The 21,433-nt window shown below is 39.9% G+C and overlaps 1 protein-coding gene across 1 annotated transcript in view; it reads left to right on the top strand.

Annotated features, from left to right (window-relative positions):
• LOC128381177 (putative uncharacterized protein MYH16) overlaps positions 1-18,176 on the top strand; it is a 35,577-nt gene extending 17,401 nt beyond the window's left edge. Inside the window, exons 7-23 of the mRNA XM_053341125.1 lie at positions 5,558-5,614; positions 10,903-10,989; positions 11,364-11,609; positions 11,702-11,819; positions 13,147-13,274; positions 13,397-13,593; positions 13,682-13,814; positions 13,898-14,114; positions 14,204-14,340; positions 15,160-15,263; positions 15,454-15,646; positions 15,735-15,938; positions 16,024-16,149; positions 16,242-16,412; positions 16,551-16,751; positions 16,855-17,001; positions 17,588-18,176. Of these exons, the coding sequence (XP_053197100.1) occupies positions 5,558-5,614; positions 10,903-10,989; positions 11,364-11,609; positions 11,702-11,819; positions 13,147-13,274; positions 13,397-13,593; positions 13,682-13,814; positions 13,898-14,114; positions 14,204-14,340; positions 15,160-15,263; positions 15,454-15,646; positions 15,735-15,938; positions 16,024-16,149; positions 16,242-16,412; positions 16,551-16,751; positions 16,855-17,001; positions 17,588-17,740 (2,619 nt within the window). The 3' untranslated portion in view covers positions 17,741-18,176. The remainder of the gene's footprint in view (positions 1-5,557; positions 5,615-10,902; positions 10,990-11,363; positions 11,610-11,701; positions 11,820-13,146; positions 13,275-13,396; positions 13,594-13,681; positions 13,815-13,897; positions 14,115-14,203; positions 14,341-15,159; positions 15,264-15,453; positions 15,647-15,734; positions 15,939-16,023; positions 16,150-16,241; positions 16,413-16,550; positions 16,752-16,854; positions 17,002-17,587) is intronic.
• The last annotated feature ends 3,257 nt before the right edge of the window (positions 18,177-21,433 follow it).

A 21,433-nucleotide genomic window follows, 5' to 3' on the forward strand; every position in this document is an offset into this window, starting at 1 on the left:
TCAGGGCGAAGGTTTAGCTTTCCCAAATGCTGCACTAACAGGTATAGATATTCCTTTGTTCCATCTGCTATAGCTGGTCTTAATGGGCACTGATTGCCAGGTCAAGTTGCTCTGTCTTGAATGTTGTTGGGTGTTCTGTGGGATGTATGCTGTACATTTATGCCATTTTAGTGTTGTCATTGTTTGTGTATTCATTGACTACTGGCTGTAAACCAAATAGCACTACAGGGACATCAAAGTTTTACCTTACCTTACCTTACCTTACCTTACATGTGCTTCAGAAAATATCAATTTTTAAAACACAATCTAGTATATGCAGACTAGAGAAGTGTCTGTACTTGCTCGCAAGAGAAAGCTTTTTCTTCCTTCAGGTCAACTCAAGCAGGAGGTTAAAATATTTGCTTGATAGCTTTCACACTGCAGTGAAAACTTATGAAGTGGAACTTTGTCATTTGTTTATCTCTTTCTTAAATACTACTCTACAGTAAAAAAAAAAAAAAAAAAAAAAAAAAAAAATATCCCCCTCATAAGTTACAAGAAATTGTTCAATATTTTGGAAATATGCTTATTCACCTCCTTGCAGAGGTTGAGATTAAAAGAGTGACAATCTCTGTGAGCCAGGGCGTGGTTAGCCTAGCTTAGCATAAAAACTGGAATCAGGAAGAAACAGCTGGAATTCTTGGATAACCATTCATCAAGAAATAGTTACAGTAACTTCCCTTAAAACCACAAATTGTTGTTTTTATATTCGTGTTTGTGAGTACAGATCAAACGAGATACAACGTGATAATTAGTGAGTCAGGCTAGCTATTTCACACTGCTTCCGCAGACACTAAAGTGGTATGGATCTTGATCTTATGGAAGTTGACCTATTCCTTTAATTCAGTATAAACATGTTCTCACACACATTGAACCCTTCACATTGAGCATTAGCTACTTACTTGAGTGGTGTGTTAGCTAAATTGTAAAATGGCCTGGAATGGGAACAAGTTATTCTCTAATGAGAGAAGACAATCCCAGACAACATCAGCCACAGTAAAGGTCCACGCCCTGATTTGGTTTGTGTGCCAAATACTTTCTGCAATTGACTAACTGTCCTCACAACTTTCAGCTGGTGTTAAAATATGTTATGCATATTTCTCAGAATGGTGATGTCAGTCGATTGGACCACAAAGTGTTTCCAAACTGAAATATCTCAACAACTATATGATGGATTGCCATTAAATTTGTTACAGATACTCATGGTCCCCAGAGGATGAAGCATAATCTTGGTGATGCTCTGACTTTTTCATTGGTGCCCCCTGCAGGTTGACATTTCTGTTTTTCAGTGAGACATGTCAACAACTATTGGATAAATTAATATAAAATTTGGTCCAATTGTTGCAATAACTTTTGTTATCTCCTGACTTTTCATCTCGCCATCATAACTTTGTCCAGATACGTGCAAAACTAGTAACATTCCCATCAGTCTCAGCTGTACTTTGTGTTTCATGCTAATTGGACAATGTTAACATGCTTAGTGACTCAACTGACTTGGTGAACATTGTAAAAATCATGCCTGATTATATTTAGCATATTAGTATGGTTATTGTGAACATGATGATGTTAGAGTGCCACTTTGCCTAAGTACAATCGCACAGAGCTGCTAGCAAGACTGTCGACCAGTACTGTGTCTCAAATCACATACTTCTGTAGTACACTGTGTACGCTATGTACTTAATTGTGCAGTGTGCAAATTTCAACAAATCAAACACGTCCATTGCGCACTTACCGGAAATGATGGTTAGCTAGTAACCACGCTAGCATGAGTAAGCTAGCGTTTGCAAGCTAGCATTACCATTTGCATTATCATTTGTGGTACTAAATCATTACAGACTGCTAAATTAACCCAATAAATCTACTGATGACTTATATGTGACAACAGTATAGTGGTGCTTAGTACAAAAAGTACAAAATGTATAATGCGTTTTTATAATGCAGCAATGTTCACTGTAGTTACAACGTCCTTGGCCGCCATTTCCAGTCTTATTTAAAGGCCACGGGTGATGGTTAAAGCTTATCTAGCATATTAAAATGTCTTTATCTCTCTTGTAAAACACGCACATGTGCTGAGCAGGCATCACGTCATTTCCGATACCGCTGATTTAACCTGCGTCATCACCTACATCGCAAGGCTTTGACCAGGTCAAACGGACATGTCGTCACCTGGCGATCTCTCCAGCCAATCAAACAATCATGATTTGCCGCTGGAAGTCGTACACTGCCATCTGAAGGCATTTAAAAGAACAAAGCAGATTCCAGCATTGATGCAGGGACCTGAATTATGCGAGCATGTGTGGACAGTATGGTGGACTTGCATCAGCAGGGGGTCTGAAAAACCTCAGCTGGTGCAGAGGCAGGGCTCGCAATGTTTGGCTCTTGTTTTTCCCCCCCCTATGACCGACTGGGGAGATCTCACAGGATATAACTGCCCACGCCGCTGCCTATCCCCTCTGATAAAAACTAGGAGACATCAGCTTTGAGGCCACATCTGATTGTAATTTATCGACAATTATGATGGTTTTTAGAGTGCAGACGGGGGGAAAAGAAAGCTAAAACTTTAAGCACATACAATTATGGAGATCAAACCCGCCAACCATTCTCGGCAATGATGGGCAAATTTTGTTATTTCCCTCACATTGCTCCGTTAGCGCTCCAGAGAAGAAAAGTCGGTGCGGGATAATTTAAAGTAAATTTCATTTAGAAAAGTGCACAAGTGTTTATAAAATCAATACATAAACTCTTCCTGCCATAGATAAATAGTCCAAATTGCATTTGCCCATGCAGTCTAGCTCTCCACACTGTTAGTACACTATGTTTTCTACAATTGTATTAGAGCCACAATATTTATTTTGAGGCTGGTTTGAGGCTGTGGAAAGCAGAAATTTAACAAGAAACAGATATGTGAGTGGATAACAGTGTGTGTGTGTGTGTGTGTGTGTGTGTGTGTGTGAGAGAGAGAGAGAGAGAAAGGGAGAAAGAGGCTGTGCATGCATAAGGGGGTGTGGACAGTAAAATGCCTTAGGGGATCAACAGTGTTTCTGTATGTGTGTGTGTGTGTGTGTGTGTGTGTGTGTGTGTGTGTGTGTATGTGTGTGGCTGAATGTGTGTGTGTGTGTGTGTGAGAGAGTGTGTGTGTGGGGGGGACACTCAGTCAGTCAGTCAGTCAGTTGGGCTGCTGCTGCCTCACCATGGCTGTTCTCTCTGCAGAGGTCCTGCGCTGGCATGTGAGTCATTTTATTCCCTTCTTTCAGTTTAAGCTTAACCTTTAAAAAAAAAAGTTGAGAAAAGCAGCTGATTATTTTATGTTATTTTTTATGGATGTCTGAATTTTTAAGATAAGTATTCTCATTAAGTCCTCTTTCATTGATAATGAATCAAATATAGCACTACTGCAAGATAATTCATTGCCCATATGTGCTTATTTTACCCTAACTTGTCTTTCTGGGGAGCTTTGAGTGCCATGTAGCTGCTGAATGACTTTCACCACATCAGTGAGTGTAGGTGTTGTTGGCTGTGAATGGCCCTGGGCTGCACGCCATGTCAGACACACTTCCTGACACAGATAGAGACACAGATAGAAGCTGGAGATAGCGCCACAACATGACACAACTTGGTGGGATGCAGCCATGTTGAGAAAGCAGCAATAAATTTTTATTAGCGGTACAAAACGCGGCTTTGGCATGAGATGAGTGGAGAGAGGAGGCTAACAGAAAATGTGCTGCGGTTGATTTAGTTATGTTTCATCACAATGATTGATTTGAGTGTCTTAGCAGAGGCCAATTAAAATAATATTTAGAGGATGTGGTCACACTTCAGGTGCAGCTTTGTATGTGTCACACAAGTGGTTATAAAAATATTGTTATTATTATAGGAAGTTTTTACACCCTTTACTTGATTCAATGTAGCAACATCAAAATATCCATTACAAGCCAAAATCCTGGATTGAAAATTATTTCAAAAAGGCGCCTATGAGTGTTGTATACTGTTATAGATTGTTATTTGATCACTATTACAAATGTATTCATGTGTAAGTAGCATGTAACTAGAGCTAAATTGCATTAGATGGGGCTAAATTGAACTACTTTACATGCTGTTGGGTCTTTTAATATGTAACACTGCATCATATTTTGTAAGATGTTATGTTTTGTATGTAAAATCTTAATTAGCATCTTAACTTTTACTTTATTGCTGTATTTGAGTAAATGTCATTAGTTACATTACCAGAACTTTTATTTATAGTTCAGCATCAGTGTCTTTTTGTTCACTATGGGAAATAATATTGTATTTTTCAGTTTGGTTTCTGCCTTACAAACATGTTAACATTTTATCATAATGCCACTAGTCAGCTTTCATAAGCAGTGAATAAACAAGTACTGAATTGCTTACGAAGCATTATAACGTAGTTATAAGCAGCTAGGACACTTATCAAGTGTTTTAAATGTTGGTTATAAACATTTAGTACACCTCCTATTAAACATCTTTAAGGTGTATAAACTGTTAATAACACGTTAATAACACCTTGGGAAATAAAATGAAATGTTTTAGTTTAGTCAGTTTCTGCTTTACAACCATGTTATTAACATTTTATCATAACCCCACTATTCAGCATTTACAAGCAGTTAATAAACAAGTAATGGATTGTTTATCAAACATTATAAAGTAGTTACAAGCAGCTATAAGTGCATTTATTAAACCTTTATCGAACTTTATATAACATGCATTAAAGACAGTATAGCAGAATAACAATGTCATAAATTGATGACATAAACACATTTTTAAACAATTTAAATGCACGTTTGAATGATATCAACATGTAGAAATATGTAAAATTTAATTATTTAATATTTTATTTAACTTTTTATGTCACGTATACAACTTTTATGACTGTATTTAAGCAGCAAGGTCTTTTTACAGGAGTGTCCAGGCAAAGATAGCAGCATCACTTACAACATAAAACATAGTTCATACTGATAATGAATGAGTTATGATCATTATGAGCAGATTATGATAACTCCTGCATTGTAAATTCAGATTGTGATGCTGCTTCTGGAAAACATCAGCCAGGAATTTCAAACCCAAAAAGGAAAACCAAAAAACATAAAACAGTTTCTTTGAATGTCAGGAAAACGCCGTTGATGCTTTTTTGTCTCGCTGACCAGACATAGCAAACCAGCCCTGGGTCAGAATACAGATAATGACGGTGGCTACAGACATTCTTTCTCTAAATTGCTACCTGAGGAAAAAGCCAGAGGCGTTGTCAAATCCCCTGGGGTAAAAGCAGAGCGCATGAAGCGGGCCTCACCACACAAGAGCTGCCCTGAAATAGCAAACAATGTGCGGAGATGACGCCCCGTGTGTTCTCTGTCTGAATGATATAGGCACTGTGAAAACCAGAGGGTAACAGCTCCACCTCCGATGTTCTGCTCGTATTTTATATTTCAGTGACTGTTATTTTTCTTCTTCTTTCCGAATCCATCTCATCGTGAACCCTTACCCTCTCTTGTCTCTCTTCCAGGCGCGCATCGAAGAGCTGGAGGAGGAGCTGGAGGCAGAGCGGGCCATGAGAGCGAAGGTATGGTATATATACACATCTATAAGTCACTGTGTAACATAAAGACACTCTTCTCTCCTCTCCCTAAACAAAGAGCAGATGAGCTTTAAAATATGTGTCAGGCTGCAGGGTTAGATAAGAAGATGCCAGCAGCTGTGGAATGAGCTCTGCTGTCTGTGGTGTTGAGAGCTGTTTGTGGGACTGTGAGGAACATAAAAAAATTTAAAAAGAAAGGCGAAAAAAAAAAGTTTTTTGCTGATGTGTTGGCAGCCGGTGGGGTACGTGTGTCGGTGCTGCTGCGCCTCTGGTCACCCCAAACCATCTGCACCTGTGATAATAAACTCAAGGGGGGAGAGACCTTGTGTTTCTGATTAACATACAGGGTAACCCCAGAGGCGTAGAGGGAGCCCCAACATCCTTTTTCCTCTTTATTTCTTATTTTTTCCCAATCTTTCACTCTCTACACACACACATACACACCCATACACATACACTAGTGCACCTTCTGTTTCTTGTAATCCCCCTCGCCCTGCTCCTTGAAGCAAATCGGAAGAACGGGACCTTCCTTTTCACCACAGAAGACAGATTCTTGATAACATAAAAGCTTTTTCAGACAGCATCCCTGGTTTATATGACGCTAATCTCTCAAGGTGGGCACTTTAAGTGCTTGTTGTTTCAGACAAGACGCTCTTAAAGCATGTGTGTGTGTGTGTGTGTGTGTGTGTGTGTGTGTGTGTGTGTATTTAAGTTGTAGAATCTGGTCGCCCCTCTTAAAAAGACTGAGAGTTTCCATGTTACAGTAGGTAAAGGCAGAAATGTGAAGGTACATATTTCACCCAGAGTGTTGAATAGAGTGACAGCGGGCCTGAGGGCGTGTTTTGAACACTTCTCCCCACTCTGGGTGGTATTTCTGATGGTACCCCCCCTTCTCCTTCCCCTTCCCCCCCTCCTCGCTTCACCCCCCAAAAAGCCACAGAGCGGTGAAAGAGGCAAGCAGTGACATGCGGGTCTTTATCTGTTCGGCAGCCTGCGTCTTCAGAGGAGCTCAAATACGACATACCTCTGCAGCAGACAGGCTGGCTATTGTTAGGCTCAGCTCCTCAGGTCGTGCACAGGAGATATCATCTGCAGATAGAGGCTGACAGACAGCGCTATTTTCCGAAGGATCTTCTCCCAAATGGAATGCCAGCCGGTTCACACACACATAGACACACACAGATGCACACATGTACAGTAGAGTCTCTCACTCTCTAAGGAACACACACACAACAAGCAAACACACTAATAGTGATAAAAAAGGATGTGATCTGTAAGAAAACACAGTTATGACATCAGTTTTGACAAGATGGGAAAGTCTCTGAAACACTCAGTTATTACCAAAAAGTTTCCATTTAAACTCAAACTAAAGAGAGATTTTATGGAAAAGTTTGATATAACACACTTTTAACATGATACGGTCTTGTTGATAGTTGATACTCAGGTTAGCATTAGCAAAGTATTGCCTGTTTACACAACCACGTTAGCATTCATGTGGAGTTGTTTGCTGTTTGGTGAAGAACAAGTGGTGTAAAGTGGGTTCATCACACTGAAAACAGCTGCCTGTTGCTGCTGGAAACAAGGCTAATGATGAGACTGGTGAGACTCAATCAAAACAGTGAAGACAATGAGTTAAAAAATGCTAAAACAGTCAGTAGAGTTGAGGGAACTGCAGATAGTCACAAATCTCTGTGGGTATGTCACTATGAGCGACCTTTTTCACATAACACATAGTCATTTGATCCATTGTTAATACAAAAATATTGATTAGTCTCTCAACTCAAAAACAACCACAGCTGAAACAAAGTGCTGTACATAAATAGATAAAACAACACAGGAACATAAAACAATTAACAGGAAATAAATACTAAAATAATTGTTTATTGTTTTTAAAACGAATTAAAAACAATAAAACAATAAAAACAAACAAACAAACAAACAAACCATAAAACACTAAAACAGGAGCAGAGTCTCATGCATGGTTAGAATCCAAGGAATAAAAATGGGTTTTAAAACGAGTTTTAAAAATGGGCATTGAGGACGCTTGTCTAATATTTAAAGGAAGCTCGTTCCATAATTTAGGAGCAGCTACAGAAAAGGCTCTATCCCCTCTGAGCTTCCACTTTGACCTTGGTACCTCCAGGAGCAGCAGATCAGCAGTCCTGCTATAACAATCCATTAAGTGACTGATCACAAAGTCAAAATGTTGTCATTAAAGGGTTAGTTCATCGAAATGAATGAAAAACTAGCCATGCATATAGCTGTAATTTCATTGGCACCTCTGAGATTTCTGCCTCCAACAGAATACAGTGGATGAGTATCCAGGAACATTGTATTGGTTACTCTGATTACAGATTTCATTGCCCAAACAACTGTATCTGCAGTTAGATACCACTAAACATGTGACTTTTTTTGCTCATGATTAGGGTGAAACAACCCTTTAACTACTCAACCCTTATGTTACCTGAATACCACTTATACAGTACCAAACCTTGACTTTTTGAGACCTTGTTAAGAGTTCTTTCTCTACATATTTTAGTGGTACACAGAGGAAGACTGAACTCAAATAGACTTATGTATTCTTGTGTGTAATTTTCATACAAAATGAACTTTCAGTTTTAGTAATTGTGTCAATTAGTAATTTTATTAAAATGATGCCTTCTTTAAGTTATGGGCTTCATCTAAACCAATTGTTTGGATGTGACAGTACACATTTACTGTTGGTCACCAGCATTAAATTAAAATGTTAGTTCCATAATGAACTCTGTTGTAGTGTAGATATGTTCAAGAAAGGACCTCCATCATACAGGAAGCTGAGGACATGCACAGACTGACAGGATACAAGAAAGCATGTGTGCACATACTGGACACACTCTCCATCTACTACTCCACTACTCCACTACTCCATCACACTCTTGTACAAACCAAGATGAATCTCCCTTCTACCTCCACCGGGCAACTTTAGGGTGCGCTGACCCTCCATTAGCAAGTAAATGGGAGTGAGTGGGGTCGGGTGGTGCTGATCCGGAGGAGCTGTTGACTCAGTCAGTAGTGCGGAGGAGAGCGTTGAGTGAACCCCTCACACACAGCCAGGTTGTAGACACAGAGGGTGGGGCTGGGGGCAGAGGGCTAGAAGGAGGAGGAGGCCCCCAATGAGTATCATCTGTTTTCCCTTGTTGTGCCTGAGGTGCGTTGACGGTTGTGGCTCATTGATGCTATCAGGGAGGCCTGACTGCAGCTTTTTACAGACCAGTCTCAACATCTACGGCTGTCTTTAAGGCAGCTGTAAAAGATCGGTGTAAAAACAACGAGTGCTTTTAACTCCAGGGCGCTGGCTGTTTGTGTGTGTAATGGCCCCGACATTATAAATTCTCCCCATGTGTGCTGTTCTCTGTTTGAGCGTGAGAAGGAGTTTATCACTCATACATCATACCATTTTTGCAGCTTTACATATTTGTTTTGAATTTCTATGCAACACATGTATTTTGTATTTCTTTTGATGTAGCTTATGAAGTTTTACATGTGTTTTATATGATATCAGGTTCCATTAAATTGATGGAGACAGTGTTGATTTTGAGGGTGATTGCCTGTAGCTATTTCTATCTTTACAGTGTGGATAGCCAGTATTATATTACAATAAAATCATACATATATTAAAAACAATCCCAGGTGTATTTTATCCATGAAGTATTAAATATATACAGTATATAAAACGCTCACTATAAATCCATGAAAGTAGGTACAGAATTAATAATAGTGATAATTCTTATTCTAAAACTATTACTATTGTTAGCCACTGTTTAAAAATTACATCTGATATATGATATGACTTCATGAGTAAAGTTAAAGTTCAAGGTCTTTGTGTAGTATTAACAATTAATATATGTAATAATACATTTAAAGCTCATATACATGTTCTGACCTCCATTTAGTTTTTAGTTAAAGTTGCACTAATCAATAATTTATATTAACCGTGTGTCATCTTGAAGGGGTCAACCGTAGTGTCAAATCAACAGAAAATGATCATACAACTTTGCCTTTCCCAGTTAAATAGAGCTTTTTAGCGTCTTTTAACTAATTGTTTTGGTTAACATTACTATACTGTAGTAATACTATTTATTATTATTTATTGTATTATTTATTGTTTGGTTCAGCATCACCACTCTGATTAAACTCATTTCAAGCCACAGGGAACAATAGCAAATAAAAAAAGACTTGCTGAGCACCAAACAGGAGACAGATAAAAGTGATCAAAAAGTTAGCTATTAGCACATGAATGTAGCGGAAAGTTTAGTAATTTAGGATTGAAATACATAGTTTTTCTCATGAGTTGGAGATGAAACAGCTAAAAGTGAGTGAATATTAGATTTACATTTGTGAAGTGGCCAGAAACATGACTAAATAAATTACTTCATGTCTGCTAGGTGTGTAGCAGACAACCACCAGGCAGTAGTTTGCTAACAGGTTAGCTCTGATAGCAACCTCACAAGCCTTTTATATTTTTTTAGTACACAGTGGAGCATTTACCTGCTGAAAAGGTAGATATTCCTCTCTGAAGTTTGTGGAAACCAAAAACAGTTTAAAAAAGAGTGAATATTGGAAAAGCACAACTCTATATGAATGCTATCATTGGTCTGCTAGCTGTGTAAATAGGCAGCTGTAAATGCTAACATCTTAGCCGTAACATTTTTATAAGGCCATAAAATGTCACTGTTGTGTTACTTGTTATGCAAGCAGTTACTATGCAAGCAGTTACAGTACTGCCATGTGTTGACAAGAAAAATACAGCTTTAAGGTGATTTTCAGTATAGACCATATATTTCTTAGCTTGTTAAAGACTGAAAGAACCCGGGCTCGACTTTATAGGATATTTGGCAGTGAAGGAAGCACTGAATCACATACACAGGAAAGAGAATCTTATAGATAATATTTAGACTATGTGACAGCAGTTAACCCCTGTATTGCTCTGACTGCATACAAGCTATTCTCCTGACCGCTGACCTCTAGAAAGATCACTTCCTATTGTGAGCTGTCAGTCAAGCTGATCCCCTGGTGGTTACATATCCTGTCCAAGGAGGTGGGACTCCTTTAGGGTCAAAATAGATGAACAAAGCAGTCCTTTGCCGGTTTATCTCACTGTCCATTTAAACTTTAATATCAGATTTTACAATTTTACATTAACATGAATCTCCTGTATCCTGACATACAACATCTTGGAAGATTCTAGTACATTTGAACACGTGTAGACTTTTGAACTGGCTTATGTTTGGCAGGTGGAGAAGCAGAGAGCAGATCTATCCAGAGAACTGGATGATCTCACTGACCGACTGGAGGAAGAAGGGGGGGTCACCGCCTCGCAGGTAAACTACACACATTCTAACAGAAACACACACACACATGCACACACACACATACACACACACACACACACACACACACACACACACACACACACTTTTCATCCCTTAAGGAATGGGAAAAACACATATTAAATTTCTTTCCAAGACTTAGATGAGAAGATTAATACCACTCTCCGTACAGAGATGTAAACTGATAATTGTTGGTTTTATGGGGAGTTGCGTGCTAGAGCAGTAAGGTTGCCAGGCAACAAGCACTATTGCCAGAGATGGATAATTACGTTTTGTTTTTCAGCAAGCACATAGCTGCATTGCATATTTAGTCTGATTCTGCTGAGAGCTCAGTCTACAGAGATGCTTGTGATTGTGATTAACAGATAGAGGTGAACAAGAAGCGAGAGGCCGAGCTCCAGCGTCTGAGGCGAGACCTGGAGGAGACCTCTGTCCAGTCTGAAGCACTGGCCGTGATGCTGAGGAAACGCCACAGTGATGCCATGGTGGAGCTGAGCGACCAGTGCGAGGCTCTGCAGCGGGCCAGGGCCAAACTGGAGAAGGAGAAACAGAAGCTGAGGATGGAGGTGGACGAGCTGTCTGCTTCACTGGACAGTCTGACGAAAGCCAAGGTCAGGAAGTTAGTCATTTGGACAAGAGTTAGATTTCTAACAAACCATTAACGTCAAGCTGTAACAGAACTTGTGTCTCTGTTGTGCTGCAGACCTCCTCAGACAGCCAGATAAAGAAGCTGGAGGAACAGTTGTCTGACTCCAACAGGAGAGGAGATGACCTGCAGAGGACGCTCACTGAGCTTAGCGTGGCCAAGAACAGACTCACAGGTACACGAATATCAAACTCATTAAACATTGATTTTTACCAGTGTTCCTAAGGCAATCACATTCAATGTTAATATTATATTTGTTCTTGCCATTAAACAGATTCACTGGGTATGAGTGAAGATGTACAGAAACTTAATAGTGCTGCAGTGTAACGTGAGATCTTGAAAGAATAGTTTGACATTTTGGGGATTACAGTAATTCACTGTCCTGCTGAGAGTTAGTTGAGTAGATTGATACCACTCTCATAGTTGTAAGATAACTATTGAGCTGGAGCCGGAATTCTATTAGCGTAACTCTCACCAAAACTAAAAGAGTGCCTATCAAAGGTCACTATTTCTCATGATGCATCTTGTTTTTGATCAATGTAAAAATCTGAGTGGTTTTACAGGGAGTTACAAACTGTAACTTTCCAGATGCAGTGATTCATTTTATGTCCATATCAAACACACAAAATAAAACCTGTTGATTAATGAGTTTTAAATGTGTTAGTAGGTATATTTTTAAGCTTTGGACAGATCCAAGCTAGCTGTTTCCCAATGTTTTCAACTTCTATACTAAGTTAAGCTTATCACCTGTTGGCTCTAGCTTCAAACTTTAATAACAGACATGAGAGAGGTATGGTCCTGTCATCAAACTCTCTGCAAAAAAGTGAATAAACAATTTCCCCCAACAATATGCATTTAAAAGTATGTCAAAAATGGCTAACTTTATGTCCCTAATATTCTTCAAGCTCCAAAACTGGTGCTGATTCTCCAGTTCTGATAATGCAACTCATGAGAACCTCTTGATTAGACCCTGTTTGTCTAATGAAGGCCCATTTCTTTCAAACACCACACTCCCAGGTCGTAACGCAAGATTTCCAATAACATTTTGCAATCTCCTACCTGAAGCCAAGAAAACTCAAGTGATGTCAACTTAGGAAGTTTCTCAAACTTCAGAAAGCTGCTGCAGACCTACATAAGACATTGTACAACTGTATTCATTTAAAATCAGTATAGTTTGGCTTTTACTTTGTTTCAAATGGTAAGAAATATTTTTTTTCAGCCCCCACGGAGAAATGGAACAGACACAGATATGTTCATAATCTACTGGATGATGAGTTCTTGATGCTCTGTTTGGTAGAAGAAAATGTTCTCAGACGTCCTTGCTATTTTATACTGTATCTTTCTCAGTTAGCACACAATGTAATCCACATCTGCTGTTGTAACCAAACAAATAATCAAAAGACAAAACACACAAAAAATCACATTGTTTGCTATTTTTTACATTTAGTGCTTCAAAGTATGTTACAATGTGTTGTTAATCAGCGCTCTGCGTGTTCTGTCAGCGGATAACGCAGACGTGAGTCGACAGATGGAGGAGGCGGAGGGCAGAGCCAGCCAGCTGAGCCGCTCCAAGACTCTGCTCCAATCCCAACTGGAGGAACTCAAGAAACAGTTGGATGAGGAGGTCAAGGTCAGTGTTTTGAACTCAGTATGGAAATATGAAATAGAAAACATTCAGCGTCTAAATACAAAGTCTTTAATGTGGTCGTTTTCCCACAAAATGTAACATATTCGCTTTGTGGTGGTTGGCAGTGTAAGCAGGCGGTCAGTAGCAGCTTGAGTTTAGTGCGGCAGGAGTGCGAGGTGCTGAAGGAGCAGCTGGAGGAGGAGCAGGAGAGCAAGCAGGAGCTCCAGCGCCTCGTCTCCAAACTCAACAGCGAGGTGACGCACTGGAGGACCAAACACGAGGCCGACGCCATCCAGCATGCTGACGAGCTTGAGGACACCAAGTAAGTTGATACTGGCCTCGTTTGAGCATATGTGGTACCTAAAAAATCTGAATGTATCTCAGTGGTCCAAATAATGTGTGTGCTGCAGGAAGAAGCTGGCATCACGGCTTCAGGAGGCAGAGGAGGCCGTGGAAGCCACCCAAGCCAAATGCTCCTCCCTGGAGAAAACCAAACAGAGGCTGCAAGGAGAAGTGGAGGAGCTCTGCATGGACCTGGAGAAGGTAGAGCAGCCTTTATATGAGCATTACCTCTCTATAAACTCCCCTTTAGTTGTTGTGTTTGAGCATCATGTTCCTTTTCTCAGGCCAGCAGCTGTGGGCAGGCTCTGGATAAGAAGCAGCGGGTGCTGGAGAAGCAGCTCGGAGACTGGAGGCAGAAGTGTGAGGAGCTGGTGGCTGAGGTGGAGGGCTGCCAGAAGGAGAGCAGGCAACACGCCAGCGAGCTCTTCAAACTCAAGACAACCCATGAGGAGTCTCTGGAGCAGCTGGAGGCTCTACGCAGGGAGAACAAGGCCTTCCAGGGTATAAGAATACTTATTTTAACCTCACTAATAGCAGAATGATTGTAACCACAGTTCAATTAATGTGTGTGGCTTGGCTTTGTCTTACAGAGGAGATAGCTGATCTCACAGACCAGCTGTCAGATGGTGGTAAGAGTGTCCACGAGCTCCAGAAAGCGAAAAAGAAGATCGAGATGGAGAAAGAGGAGTTACAGGCCTCACTGGAAGAGTCTGAGGCGGCTTTAGAGGTACACAACTTTAATAATTCAAAGAAATCACTTTTCAAAAAAATTATCAAGGACATGTCCATGTATCATACGATCGCCAGTCCATATATAGCCATGATGATGTCAATAATTACGTCATTGTATAATAGGTCGATAATTATTGAAACAGGCCTATGTACAGTCCGTACAACAATGCAACATCGTCTATCCTTACACTATCAATTTAAAGGAGAAAAAACTCCCAAGAAGGACAGATGTGTAACAGATGTTGAGTGTACAGAATAAACCAAGAAAGCAAAATTACAGGAATACATCATGGATGAACAGGATGACAAAATTATAGATAAATTAATAACATGTATGAAGAATGTGGTGTGGAGGATGTTGAGCAGCTTCCAGGATAAGACCTGAGCCACATGACCTCCATCACCATGGCGACCTGGGAAAAGGACAGACTACACATGCTTTACAGACATAAGAATTTTTTTAACTAAATACACATATGTTGATGTTTGTTCTTTTGTATATGATGTATTGATGGTTGGCAAATGGTTTATATTTATATTGAATTATTGTCTCTTCACGCTACACCCCTCTCTACACCTACAGTTACCAGATGTGTATTTATTCTTATTAGTCTGACACATTTTCTCAGTAAAAACTCATCTTCCCCACCCTCTATCTTTCCCCTGATGTACCTAAATCATTGTTCAGTTTTCTGAAAAAAACATCCATATTTGGGGATAGACAAATATTTCCATGGCCTTGGCAGACAGTATCATTCATTTCTGGCTCAGTCATTAATATTATCATGATTAATTATTTCCCTGTTTTCTCCAGGCTGAGGAGACTAAGGTTCTGAGGCTGCAGCTGGAGCTATCTCAGGCTAAAGGAGACCTAGAGCGCAGACTTCAGGAGAAGGAGGAAGAGATGGAAGCTGCGAGGTACCTCATCTCTCTCAGTGATGCTTTTCTCATCAACAGCACTAACGCTTCTCTTCCTGTCCTCTGTTTCCCTTTATTCCTTCAATAAAGCACTTTATCTTTAGAGGTAAGACTTTTCCCTCCTTCAAACCCGGCTTTGCCACAACACATATGCAGAGTTTGTAATGCTTCTTTCCTCCTGCTCTGTTAGAAAAAGCCACCAGAGGGCACTGGAGTCCCTGCAGGCCAGTCTGGATGTGGAGGTGAAAGGCAGAGCAGAGGGGCTGAAGCTGAAGAAGAAGCTGGAGGCCGACATCAATGAGCTGGAGCTGCAGGTGGACCTGCTCACCAAGAACAACACAGAGTTCAGCAAGAACAGCAAGAAGGCGCAGCAGCAGATCAAGGTTGGATTGATATCATGAGCTTTTTTCTTCTACAGCAGGTCTGCTCTTCATAGAGACACTCACTAGAATGTGTTCGCCTCTGTCCCAGGAGCTGCAGGTTCAGCTGGAGGAGGAGGTGCGGAGCCATGAAGAACGCAGGGAGGATCAGGCAGCCCTGGAACGACGCTGCGCTCTGTTGGTCGGCGAGGGTGAGGAGACACGCTCGGCCCTGGAGTGCGCAGAGAGGGCCCGCAAGGTCTTAGAGACAGAGCTGCAGGATGCTAACGAGAAATACAGCGACCTCAACAACCAGGTGATATGTGGTGTCTTTGCTGTGGCGTTCTAGCAGAGACCGAAAACCTGATCTGATCATGTCTTCTTTATATCTGTGTGTTTAGTTCCAGTCAGCTCTGAGCGGGAGGAGGAAACTGGAGGTGGATCTTCAGGCTCTGCAGCAGGAGCACGAGGAGCTGCAGGGGGAGCTCAGAGGATCCATAGACAAGGCCAAGAAGGCCAGCTGTGAGGTAAAACACAGCAGATGCCTGATATGAATTCAGCAGAGTTTCATTCAAGTTTTGTGAGCTAATGTTTTGATTGGGTGGTGTGATTGTGTCAGTTGGCACGAGTTGGGGAGGAGCTGCGTCTGGAGCAGGAGCACACGCTTCACCTGGAAAGAGTGAAGAAAGGTCTGGAGGCCCAGATCAAAGACATGAGCAGCAGGCTGGACGAGGCTGAGCAGATGGCTCTGAAAGGAGGCAAGAAGATCATCCAGAAGCTGGAGGCAAAGGTACTGAGTCATAAAGATACTGTCAGCACGCTGGTTCTGTAAACTAAACACAACCGAAATGAGTTGTAATACACTCCTCTGCTATGTCTGCATGTGTGCTCCTTCCACACTGTGATATGTGTGTGTTTGTGTGTGCAGGTGAAGGAGCTGGAGCTGGAGCTGGACTCGGAGCAGAAGCGACACTCTGAGACGGTGAAGACGCTGAGGAAGAACGAGCGGCGGCTGAAGGAGCTGCTGTTCCAGTCCGAGGAGGACCAGAAGAACCAGCAGAGGATGCAGGAGCTGGTGGAGAGGCTGCAGAACAAGATGAAGGCCTACAAGAGACAAGTGGAAGAGGCCGTACGTCACCTCATCGTCTGACACAAAACACACCTACACCACATTTGACTTACAGTACATATTACTTGATGTTTTAATCACACACAATCTATTTATATTGCAGGAGGAGCAAGCTAACATGAACTTAGCAAAGTATAGGAAGACAGTCCATGAGCTGGATGATGCTGAGGAGCGAGCTGACATCGCTGAGTCAGCTCTCACCAAGATCAGGACCAAGAATAGGGGCAGCTTTGGCAAAGGATACTCCTCTGTAAGTAGCCTGGGCCTGTTCACAGGCAAACTGCTCATCTGTCAGAGAGCTGTATGTGGATTAGGACATCATCTACTACATCCTGGTGGGATTCTGATGTGACAAATATGGTCAATAGTTCATTTTTTTCACTATCATCACACGTGCTGCTGACAAAATTTAATGGCAAATACTGGAGTTAGATATTGTACATATATACATGACTCATACATTTAATCTTTAATCTTAATCTTTACTCAACAACTATTGGATGGACTGCTGGTACATACATTCATGTCTGCCTCAGGATGATTGGTGCAACCTTATCTTTTCATCTAGTGCCATCAGCTGGTCAAACTTTTAGTTTGTCTATTATTTTACTGTTGCTGCCAGTTACTTTGACTCACAATTTTTTTTTTTTAATTCTGTTGTAAAAACATCTGAAATTAATTTGTATTATATAATTACTAAATTCTTCTACAGTCTTACAGGGTGTAGGTGGGGAGACAAAGGAAACATAAGTGAACCTTTGAAAATACCAGAGGTAGATTTTGTGTGAGTTTTTTTTTCTGAATGATGACTGTGATGTGTGTCTATGTTCCTTTAGGGTTATAGCACACCGTATCCAGGCCTGGTCAGGTCACCCAGCTCTGTGGGCTCAGAGGGAAGAGGAGAGAAGATCCTCAACGATGACAACGAGTCCGTCAGCTCCCTCATCCCGGCCTATCTCAACTCCCTCAAGAAGCTCATGATCGATTAGGAAGACAAGCGATCACATCAGCTCCAACTATTTACATGCCTGACATCAATCCAGCTCTGATGTCATCTGAAGAAACAGTATGAAATTTGAAGCATCACAGGGGCTGAAACTGTATTTTCACTACACATTCAGGTTACAAACACATCCAATAGTGTTTGTGTACACTGTATGCTCCCATTGAATTGATCTGAAATGTATTCACACCTTCCTGTTTGTGTAATAACTGCAGTCTGTCAGATCACACCTCTAATAACACACTCCAGCTTTAATCCAACACAAATTTTATATCCACTGCATAGTGTAATATTTGTATGTAAAACAGACTAAGTATGGATGGATGTTTCTAAATTCCCACTCAAGTTAAAGGTGGCACTTTATGAATCAGTTATAAGTCATTTTTAAGCCTTTTAAAGAACAATCCAAAAATAATTATATATACGCTTAATATTTTGTGTTTACAGACTCACGAGGCTGCCAGTTGAAACAGTGTTGTCTCTACTCATATTCAGAAACAATGAGGCAAAACAAATTTAATACACTAAATATACTATTTATTGAATAATGCTGTACTTTAAATGAATAGTGTTCAAAAGCTGAAACTGCAGTAATGCTAATTCAGACAGTCTACGGATAAGACTTCATTTGTACGCTAGTTAGCTAACTGTTAAATGGTATAGATGTATATTATCCTCCAAATAAGCACCCTGTTACTACTAACTTTTATAACATGCTACTAACATTAGGCAAAATATGAGGATTTTCAGGCATTAATGCTAAGCTAGCAGGTTAGCCAAGAAACCTTGGTGAGCTTTGTTCATCCCCAACTGGCTGAATATAAAAACTACCAAACGACTCTTTACGCAGTTTAATCAACTATTCTACCACTGAATACTGCATGTAACTAATACTTTCTCATTCGCAAGCAAAATAAATCAAAATAGATTAATATAGTTTACTACAACAGCAGCCATCTTGGGTTAGGTTCAAACCTGTTCAGACTGGATCAAACTGGTAAATCTTGCAGCAGCTGCAGTTTTAAAGTCAACAGATAAAATATTTACTACTGTCTAAATGATTATAGAGCTAAACTAATGGCTTATAAATGACATATAACAAGATTTTTTTTGTGTGTTACCAAGATGCAACTAGGTGCCATCATGTGTGGGTTATTTAGGTCAAATATGAAATGCAATGTCAATGTATTCTACCTAAACTATGTCAGGTTTATCTCTGTCTGAACTTTTAACCACATCTTTACTATTATCGCTGCCTTCAACTGTAACAAGGCTTGGACAAACCATTTTATTATTGAATGTGAAAATGTGTTTTGTTTTTTGTTTTTATTTTTTAGGAAATAAAAGACTTTTACATTTATCATGTTTTCCTCATTATTTCATTATCTCATCAAACTCAGCACTTATGATCAGGGGCGCATTAAAGTCACTGGAGGCCCCTGGGCTACAGAACTTTATGTTTCCCCCCCTATCCCTAAGTGGTTGACACACTATATTTTGCCTATAAAACTCAATACAAGGTCAACTTTGGCTCTGTGCCATTTATTTGTGTCATTGTATGTACCAATGAATGTACCATTAACTATGTGCATTGTTGTTATTTTATGAGTCATCCACACATTGATCTCATCAAGTTAAGGCTGTAGCCTTACTTAGATGTAGACTAAGCAGTTCTTGTGATTTTGTGAGTCATCCACACATTGATCTCATCAAGGTAAGGCCTTACTTAGATGTAGACTAATCAGTTGTGATTTTATGAGTGATCCACACATTGATATCATCAAGGTATGGCTGTAGCCTTACTTAGATGTAGGGGCTATAGTAAGGCTGTAGCCTCACTTAGATATTGGCTAATCAGTTCTTGTGATTTTGTGAGTCATCCACACATTGATCTCATCAAAGTAAGGCTATAGCCTTACTTGGATGTAGGGGCTGTAGTAAGGCTGCAGCTCACTTAGATATAGGCTAATCAGTTGTTGTGATTTTATGAGTCATCCACACATTGATCTCATCAAGGTAAGGCTATAGCCTTACTTAGATGTAGGGACTGTGGTAAGACTGCCCCTGGGCTGTGGTAAGCCTTACTTAAAAGTATGGGCTGTAGTAAGGCCTCACTTAGATGTAAGCTAATCAGTTGTTGTGATTTTGTCATCCACACATTGATCTCAAAGTAAGGCTATTGCCTTACTTAAATGCCATATTGCACAGTAGAGCAAGAACAAACAAGAAAGGAGCATGTTGTGACATATGATACATATATTCATTTTTATTAATGACAATGCCAACCTTTTGCTGTTAATGTACAAAAACGTCTCTTCTCTCGGTGGTCAAGTAATACTAATACTGGACAAGACATGGTTGTAAAAGAGCATTTTGTACATTTAGCTTGAATCCCAACTGAAGCAACTATTTCCAAAACTGTAGAATATTTTTGAGAGCTGTCATTTCTATTGCATATAAAACACTTTGTGTTTCATATATTAGCCGTACCAAATGTCTGATGTTTTACTGAAAGATTCTACTATTTACTGTATTTTACATCCTTTGCACTACTGTCTCCTTTCATATCAAATCACACATCTCATGTATTTACACCAGACCCCCAGAACACAATCAAAACACTTCACTTCCATTAGTAATAAAATGTGTAACAAGTAAGTTCTCTTTATAATGCTTTCCATATCAACAGCAACTTACAGTATATTTATTAAAAATCATTTGGGTATAAAGTGCAATTGGCTGATTTTTTAATTTCGTATTAGGAATGAAGTAACAACAAAAGGAGGAATTTAAAACTGTTGATGAACTTAAGACTTCAGTTTTTTTGTTTTTTGGCCAGATTTGTCATTTTAGTTAGCAACTGACCCTTCACTAAACCCCGCCCCCAAACGAATGTCAACTGCTGTCAATCATAGCTTAGCGACTGTAGCTAGGTGGGCCTGTCAAACTTTGGATTTCCTATCGTACTACAATGTGCATTCGCTTCGATTAAGAGTAATTCTGCCTGTTATTTCAAGAATTTGGATGGTGGTGTCTTTTTTTAAGTCTTTGTTTCTGAAAAACAAAAGCGTAAGGAATGAACGAAATGTGTGTTTATCTTCTCCAGCATAAGCTACAAACATGAACATTTCTGGCTAATTAGCTTACTATCTTCAATGGTAGCCTAGTTTTATTTCCAAAGGCAAGTAGAATGTCATTAACTTGTGTGTTTTTTGTGAAGCTAAGATGCTACCGTATTAGAGTTTAGGGTATTGATAGTGCTTTTTATTTGGCTTGGGGAAGTTTAGAGACCAGACAAACTTGTCTTGTATGTTACATAGTGTTATATATATGTTGGGTATTCTTCATTTTCAAAATCCTTTTCTCTTGAAAAAGTGAAGCATACTTCTAAAAAACACAAACACTGGTCTTAATACATGAACACTGTTGCTTAATAGCCGACATATTTTTTTCTAAGCATTCAAAAAGGGCTTTGCTAAAACAAGTAACATTTTAATTTTTACTACTCTATAATACTACTTTATTTTTACTATTTTATAAGACTAACTAGATCGACAGACTGTATGCTTTAGCGTTAGCCTAATCTGTTAGTATAACACAATGTATGCCGTCAGCAAGCAAATATTTAAGACTCTTCCATGGTTCTAGTTTGGAAACTAATCTTCTGGAAACTTTAAAA

The sequence above is a fragment of the Scomber japonicus genome, chromosome 20, assembly GCF_027409825.1.
Source record: "Scomber japonicus isolate fScoJap1 chromosome 20, fScoJap1.pri, whole genome shotgun sequence".
NCBI lineage: Eukaryota > Metazoa > Chordata > Actinopteri > Scombriformes > Scombridae > Scomber > Scomber japonicus.